This window comes from Cebus imitator, unplaced genomic scaffold (assembly GCF_001604975.1).
Source record: "Cebus imitator isolate Cc_AM_T3 unplaced genomic scaffold, Cebus_imitator-1.0 Scaffold329, whole genome shotgun sequence".
Classification (NCBI taxonomy): domain Eukaryota; kingdom Metazoa; phylum Chordata; class Mammalia; order Primates; family Cebidae; genus Cebus; species Cebus imitator.
In genome coordinates this window covers 1,713,600-1,721,848 of record NW_016107644.1, presented here as the reverse complement: position 1 = coordinate 1,721,848, position 8,249 = coordinate 1,713,600, and the positions used below count along the sequence as shown (strand labels likewise).

Sequence of the window (8,249 nt, the reverse complement as noted above, 5' to 3'; positions counted from 1 at the left end):
TCAGGTGGCCGCACGTCAGACCCGGGGAGGACCCGCTCAGGTGGCCGCACGTCAGACCCGGGGAGGACCCACTCAGGTGGCCGAATGTCAGACACAGGGAGGACTCAGGTGGCCACATGTCAGACCCGGGGAGGACTCACGGCACGGTGTTCAGGCTGGGATGACGGCACCCCAGGGGGCTGCAGTCAGGCACTGCCCACTCATCTGGGGCTGGGCTTCAGAGGCCATCCTTGTGGGTGCAGAAGGGCCCAGGGCTCACAGGCCAGGGTGAGGGCCACGGGCACCGTGTGCTCTGACCCCGGGGGTCCCTGTGCTGGCACCCCCTGTCATCCCCACCGGACACAGCCTCTCTCCAGGACACCACGGCCAGGGAACAAGAGCCATGCTTATCAAAGGAGTTTTTCTTTATTTTTCATAATTTAGCTGAATCAACACAAAATTGAATACTGTAAAACAAGAAAAAAAAATATGCTGTAACATCTGAAATCTCCCGATCTCTGCCCTCGAAGTGTCTATGCTTGCTTTTCAAAGAAACAGGCGAGGGGGGGCCGTGAGGACACCGGCTGGTAGAGGCTGCGGGTGAGGCCGAGGATCGGGGCGGCTCAGGAAGGGCGCCGTTCAGGCCCAGCCCCTCCGCGATGACAAACCCAAACTCAGCCCCTTCTTGTAGTCCAGGATACAAAGGCCTGCGAACTCGTGGTGACCGAGAGGCAAATGAAGTCCTCATGGATACCGGGACAGGTCTTAAATACATGGTTTCCTTTCCTGTATAGTCTCTGGCTGCCGCAACAGCTTCTATATAGTTATTTTTTACCTTTTTTTTTAGTAGGGTAGAGCTAGCATGATATTCGTGTTAACTGGACTGGTAGGTAGTATACTTCAGAACTCAGGAGGATGAGGGAGGCTGGGAGAGAATAAACAGAATTGTCCCTTCCTCCTTGGCCCCGCCGGCCCCGCCTGCGCCTCTGCCCAGCGCCGCTTTCTGGACCTACTGGCACGAAGACAGAGGACTTCTCAGAACGCAGGACACGGATGTGGGGACAAGGGCCACCAACTGGCCTCAGGGTCTGTGAGTGGAGAAAGGGCCAGGAAGTGGGAAACAAAACCCATTGGAAGAAGCAGGTTGAAAATATTGTACAGTCAGTGCCGACCAATACGGAGACCAAAGAGGGGGTCCGAAGCCACCATGCCCGGCCCGCAGCGAAGGGAACCCGGCCTCCCCGGGCACGACCCATGCGTCCGGGACGCCACGGTCCTCCGCACGCTTCTCCTGGAGTCCCGCCTCCACGCCTGGCACCCCGGGGTCCGCGGGCAGCACCTCCCCACCGGGGCCCACCTGCAGAGCCTTCAGAAACACACGGGGCTTGGCCCGACCCTCCGGATGGCCGGGACTGCCACGTTAATTGTTAAATAGGATTTTCTACAAATATACAACATATAAAAACTGTTAAATATATAACTTTAGGCTTTGCAAAATACATTTAATGATCTCTTTCAAACAAGTGTTACTCGCGTGTTCTTTGCTTTGCTTTCTGGAGCTAAATGGAGTATCAATGAGGCAGCAGTCACGGGAGACCCAACATGCTCTTGGCAGATACTGGATTATCCAACTATCAAAAATGGAGCTGTAGAAGAGGCATGTTTAACTGGTTAAAACAGAAAGTGATTTTAGTACGGTCAAGTCGGTCTAAGTACAGAGGAGTAAAGTGGTCTGTGATCCCGGGGGCCTCGCGGCGTCTGCATGGGGCCATCGCCGGCCCCGCCCGGGCCGCCTCCGCGCAGCCAAAGGCCCTCCTCCGAGGGTGCGCCGGGGTGCTCCTGGGGTGGCCGCCGCCGCCACGGCTGCCCTCTCTGCTCCGCTGGGGCCACTAGCATGTCTCTGCCACCATGCCCTCCCGCCCCCACCGGCGACCCCAGGGACCCCAACAGCGAGGGTGCGTCCACGTTCAGATAGATTTTGCTCTTTGGTCTATGGAGTATACTGAAAGTATAAGAAAATAAAAGCAATTCGGACAGTCTGGGGCCCAGGAGGCGCCGATTCTGCGCCTGGCAGTCCCCTGGGGCGGGCGTCGCATCTCAGGCGGGCTGGGCTGCACCCTCCTGTGGCTGCAGGAGCCTCCTCCTCCTCCTCCTCCTCCTCGGACGGCAGGGCCAATGCCACGGTCGGTGGGGGCTGGGCGTGGCCGGGCTCCCACAATGGTGTATTGCTGGTGCCCAGAGCCGCCCCCACCTGTGTGTCCGAGTCCGGCCTCTGAGTCGGCTGGACAGACCGGAGCTCAGGACGCCGAGGCCTGGGGCCGTCCTTCACGGACCACAGGGAAACAGAGTGGGCGGGCGGCAGAGAATGGGCCAAGTCCGAGGCGGCGGCGAACTGTGGCTCAGGCGTGGGCTCTCCAGGGAGCCAAGGCCACTCCCAGGGCCCCTCAGGGGCTGTGTTTGTCAGGAGACCTGAGGAGCAAAGAGAGAGCATGGGTGAGCCTTCTGCAGACGCTGCCCTGGGCCACACGGGACGCAGGCTCCTCTTCCCTGCCCGGCTCCCGCCAGCCGGCCTGCTGGAGGGCCTGAAACTAAAAGCCCATCCTGTCTACGGGACACATCCGGGCTGCCAGACAGCGCCCCCAAATCACCCGTCCTTCCTTGTGACTCAGGAGGGTGGGGTGCCCTCTGTGCGTGACCTGGAGGGGCCGTCAGCCCCAGGTGTAGCCCTTCCCACTCTTACCTGGCGGGGTGCCCTCTGTGCGTGACCTGGAGGGGCCGTCAGCCCCAGGTGTAGCCCTTCCCACTCTTACCTGGTGGGGTGCCCTCTGTGCGTGACCTGGAGGGGCCGTCAGCCCCAGGTGTAGCCCTTCCCACTCTTACCTGGCGGGGTGCCCTCTGTGCGTGACCTGGAGGGGCCGTCAGCCCCAGGTGTAGCCCTTCCCACTCCTACCTGCTGGCAACCTTCCTCTATGCAGCCATATCACTTTGCCACTCCCCCAGCTCAAGAACAATCTGTGGCTCCCTATTCCTTGTATCCTATTCAAACCTCTCCCAGCTTCCTGGGCCTCTGAGGCCATAGATTTCAGAGCTCACCCAGAACAGCCACTGCAGGCTGGGGGACCTGGCCGTACCCCCACCACAGAGCCACCCTCCCCCGGCTGTCCATGCTGGGCCTCTGCAGGTCTGTGTGCTTCTCCGGTGGCTGCCCGGCAAATGACCACACACTGGGGACAGGATCTGAAACAGCAGTTATTCTTGCCCAGGCTCAAGGTGTGGACGGCACTGGTCCCAGCGGAGGATCCGAGGGAGGGTCCGCTCCAGGCCCCCTGGGCGCTCCCGGCAATCCTCACTGGCCTCACCTGCGAGGCGCGCCACCCGATCTCTGCCTCCATCCTCACACCGTGTCGCATCTGGCCGCTGGAGGGCTCTCAGGCTCAGCTTCCCCCGACACCCACCCTTCCCTGAGCCCCAGGCAGCCCTGAGACTCTGCCCTTGAGCCGACCTTGGTCAGGAAACTCATCTCGGGACCCTGGCCCTGCTGAAAGTTCTAAGCCCATCCTGATGCTGCCTCCTGGGCGGGCACCTCCAGGCACCTGCTCACCTGGGTTAGGCCTCATCTGCCTTGTGTTAAATCCCTTTCTCAGCCCAGGGTGGGGATGACGGGGGTCTCGCAGCTGTGGGTCCTCCCCAGATCCCAGGTTCCCTCAGGGCCGGGGCCATCTCCAGGACCCTGGGCAGCTGCAGTTCCTGAGCTGCTGGGCGCCGGCCACTGCTCTGGGAACGACCTTGCAGTCACCTTGTCACAACCTCGTCTACTGAACAGGGCCATGGGATTAGAACCCACACTCAGCAGGCCCTGAGGCTCAGGGTGAGGGCCAGCCCTGGGGGCAGAGAGGCCCCATACTCACACCTTTGAGACTGGGAGCCTCGGACGCCTCCCCTCCTGGCTTCCTGGAGCTGCTGCTGCGGCGATCAACAGCCAGGTCCAGCCAGCCTTCCCTGCCTGTGGACGCTGTGGCCTGGGTGGGGGCTGGTGTGCCTCCTCACTGCACCCCCAGGGCCAGGAAAGGGAGCTGGCGCTGAGCTTCCCTCTGCTGGGTGCGTGGGCGCTGAGTCATCCACAGCCCCGGGCCGAGGTCCGCCTCCTCCCATCTGCGACCTCTCTTCTGGAAGCTGGTCCCAGAGGCTCAGAACTGGCAATAGCAAAGACCTGGAGCCAACCCAAATGCCCATTGACGATAGACTGGACAGGGAAAATGTGGCACATATACACCATGGAATGTTATGCAGTCATCAAAAACGATGAGTTTGGGTCCTTTGTAGGGACATGGATGAACCTGGAAACCATCATTCTCAGCAAACTGACAGAAGAGCAGAAGATCAAACACCGCATGTTCTCACTCATAGGCGGGTGTTGAACAATGAGAACACATGGACACAGGGAGGGGAGCACTACACACTGGGGTCTGTTGGGGGGAAATGGGGGGGGGCGGTTGGGGGTGGGGAGCTGGGGAGAGATAGCAGGGGGAGAGATGCCAGATGTAGGTGATGGGGAGGAAGGCAGCAAATCACACTGCCACGTGTGTACCTATGCAACAATCTTGCATGTTCTTCACACGTACCCCAAAACCTAAAATGCAATAAAATAAATAAATGGGGGAAAAAAAAAAAGAACTGGCCCCAGAGTGAGTTTGCCATCACACCGGACTGTGGGCGCCCGACACACTGACGTGAACGGGGTGGCCGGAGCTGCCCGCTTCACCTGCGGGCACCTGATGCTTGGCCCACACAAGCCTTTCCATCAGGAATGAGCGGAAGGCATGGTCCTAGCATGCGGAGCCTGTGTTCAGCTTACATAAGAGGTTTATCCTGTGCTCAGACACAGACAAGAAAACCAAACTGCCCAGCCCCATTCACACAAGTAAATGATACTTTCTGCTTCTCACTAGAAGTTTCCATGTGACGTTAAGGTCAGGAGGAGCCTGCGGTACTAAGGAAAACAGTTTTGTTTTTTTTTAAGACAGATTCTTGCTCTGCCGCCCAGGCTGGAGTGCAGTGGCATGATCTCAGCTCACTGCAATTGCTGCCTCCCGGGTTCAAGTGATCCCCCCGCCTCAGCCTCCTGAGTAGCTGAGACTACAGGCGCCCACACCACACCTGGCTGATTTTCATATTTTTAGTAGAGACGGGGTTTCACCGTGTTGGTCAGGCTGGACTCGAACTCCTGACCTCAGGTGATCTGCTCACCTCGGCCTCCCAAAGTGCTGGGATTACAGGCATGAGCCACTGTGCTGGGCCTGAACACGCTGCTCTGAATTGAGCCCGTGAAAAAGGTTCCAGTAAACAGCAAAAGAAATCGGCAAGACAGTGTGATGATCGAGGTCCCACCTCATGGACGCCTGGGACGAGGGACACCGTACCGTGGGAAACACCCAAGGCAAATCAGGGCAGCAGCTCTGGAAATATGCACCACGTCCCACCCATGCCCACAGAAGCTTTTGGCTTCTCTTCTGGGGCTGCTCCCTGAAGGTGCAGAGCCAGGGCACAAGCAAAGCCCCAACTCTTCCTACGGCTCACCACCCTGCACCAGGCTTCTTCCCACAAGACTCCAAAAACATCTCCTTTTCAGGAGATGAAGCTGTGCCAAGGGTGGCCTTCATCTGGGGTCACCAGAGAACCACAGTCCGTGCCCCCCGCTTTGGAGCCGGAGTCAGCCAAGCCCTATGGAGCGACGTTCAATGCACAGGGCCCGGAGCTCCCCTCAGTCTCCGTCAGGTTCTAAGGGCTGTCATGGAGCGACCATCGGCCCCAGGACCAGCCCCTTCCCCGTAGTTGAAGACGTGCGTTCTGGGAACCAGCCCCCTCCCCCGTGCCGCCGGGCTGCACAGCCAGGGTTGGGGTATAACTCCATCTCGGCAGAACATGGCAGGCGCGACTCAGAGCTTCCCCGATGGCAAACCCAGCCCTGTGAATAAAGCTACGCAGAAAAAGTCACAAGTAAAATCCCCAAACTCATCACGACTGGTGCGATCCCTCACGCAAGACAGTGTCCTGGGCCCCCAAGCAGCGCTCGGCAGCTGCCGGGCACGTGGAGGCAGGCGGGGGCGGCGGCTGAGGCTGGCGCTGAGGATCCTTTGTTCACGCATCAAGCATGTATTGATCTGCCCTAAACAAGGTGGGTGGGAGGGCCGAACGCGGGCAGGGTTCTTTTCCTCAGGATGGAGGGGTTCCCCCGGCGCGGCTGGGCTGGCAGATCGGACATCAGCTCCCCAAAGTCTGCTCCTGGCCGTGGTATGCCAGAATGAGGACGCACCTGCCAGCCCTCCCCCTCCTCCGTGAGCTCAGGAGGAGACGTGCTGTATCCGACTTCGAGCTTCGGTCTGCAATAACAGACATGAAGATCCTGACCCCTACCTGTGAGTGGGTCTGACTCATCAGCAGGTTCTAGCAGATGCGATCCAGTTAGAGCGGGCTCATACCAGATTAGGGTGGGCACCACTTCCTCACCGAGAGGAGGAAATCTGGACTTACAGCAGACGGCCCCATGCAAACAGACACACGGGCTGGAGCCGTGCGGCCACAGCCACCACAAGAGGCAGGAAGGACCCCGTGCTGGAGCCTCCCAGGGGAGCAGGCCCGTCAGACTCCGGGACGCAGAACCGTGAGAACGGGTTTCGGTTGTTCGAAGCCACCGCATACCTGCTATTTTGTTCCAGCGGCTCCGGGAGACTCACACAGCCTGGACACCGTGCCTGAGCCGCGTGAGTCCTGGGGACGCTGATGGAACCCAGGGGCCGCTGAGCTTGCGTCCCAGGGCTGGGCTGAGGGTGGGACCAGGCAGCAGCGCCCCAACATCTCCGCCCTGCCGGGCCCAGTGTGTGGGCTGCAGGGAGGCAGCGGAGGACCCGCCTCACACCCTCGGCCCTTGGGCTTCATGGCACCTCAGCTCCCAACTGGGGATTCGGCCCCAGGGAATCCCAGGAGAAATCCTGGCTGTTCTGGGGCCCCTCCCCGCTGAGCATCCCAGGGCCGCCTCTCCTCTTCTAATCCACCATGCCACCAGGCCCACCACGCCACCAGATCACCTGGCCCACCACGCCACCTGGCCCACCACGCCACCTGGTCTACCACATCAGCTGGTCCACCACACCACCTGGTCCCCTATGTCACCTGGTCCCCCACGCTGCCTGGTCTGCTGCACCACCTGCTCCACCACGCCACCCAGCACACCCGTGTGCTGTCCCCGCCCCCAGCTCTGGCTGGGATCTTTCTAGGTGGGGCCTTCCCCAGCCCCTCCATGTCCCTGCGTTAACGTCGGCTCTGACTAAAACTGCCCCACGCTGCTGCCTGTGTCCTCCACTGTGAAGCAGGCTTCTCAACGCCAGGACCGTCCTCCTGTCGGGGGAGGGGGGGTCAGTGCTTTTCCTGAACCTGGCAGGGGCCCTGTGCGTCTGTGCCTGGTGAAGGACTGAGGGAGGAACCGTAGGGAGCTGTGGCTGGAGCAAGGGAGCCGGTGGGCAGACGCCCCAGAGCTCGGCACGTGCCTTGACCTCCCACAGCCTCCCAGCTGGAGCCTCTGGGAGCCCCCATTTCCCCATCTGTAACACGGAATAGGAACAGTGTATGCTCCCAGCCATGGGGTTCTTAATATCAGCAAAAAAGAAAAGCTCTTTAATTTCAAGAGCTCAGCATAAGCGCCAAGGCAGGGCACCTTTTACATTGTACGTGATAACTTAGAACGAGAACACAGCCGCCTTCCCCATCGGCTTCTACAAGCCTTCATCCAGGAGGCTGCCATCGCCAGGCACCCCGGACTGGACGGTTTGAACAAGGGACACTGGCTGTCCACAGCCCAGGAGGCTGATGTCTGGGGTCCGCAGGCACGCGGGGCTGGGTTCTGACCCTCTCTCCAAGTCCACAGGCTCTGCTCTGCGTGTGTGTCCTCACCTCCTCTTCTTAGAAAGACAAGGTCCTCTGGAATCAGGGCCCACCCCAAGGACCCCACTTCACCTTCTCTCCCTTAATGTCCTATCTCCAAAGGGCATTAGAGATGTTCAGACTGGGGGTCCGGGCTTCAGTGTATAGATTTGCAGGGTGCAGTTCAGTCCATAAGAGCTGCTTTCTGAGGGGCTGACTGGTGAGCTCAGGGACTTGAGGACTCTCTCTGGAGTTCACGCACAGAAAACGCCTAGAATCCCACCACCTTCCCCCCCACGTGCGATGCAGGAGGTGCTGGAGAACATGATGGGTGACTCCAAGGTGCCCAGAGG

At 59.9% G+C, this 8,249-nt stretch overlaps 1 protein-coding gene across 2 annotated transcripts in view; it reads right to left on the bottom strand.

Moving 5' to 3' along the window:
- Positions 1-383: 383 nt before the first annotated feature.
- Positions 384-8,249, bottom strand: part of TAFA5 (TAFA chemokine like family member 5) — a 218,004-nt gene continuing 210,138 nt past the window's right edge. For both annotated transcript variants that reach the window (XM_017504855.2, XM_017504856.2), the window contains exon 4: positions 384-2,448. In XM_017504855.2, the coding sequence (XP_017360344.1) occupies positions 2,440-2,448 (9 nt within the window). In that variant the 3' untranslated portion in view covers positions 384-2,439. The remainder of the gene's footprint in view (positions 2,449-8,249) is intronic.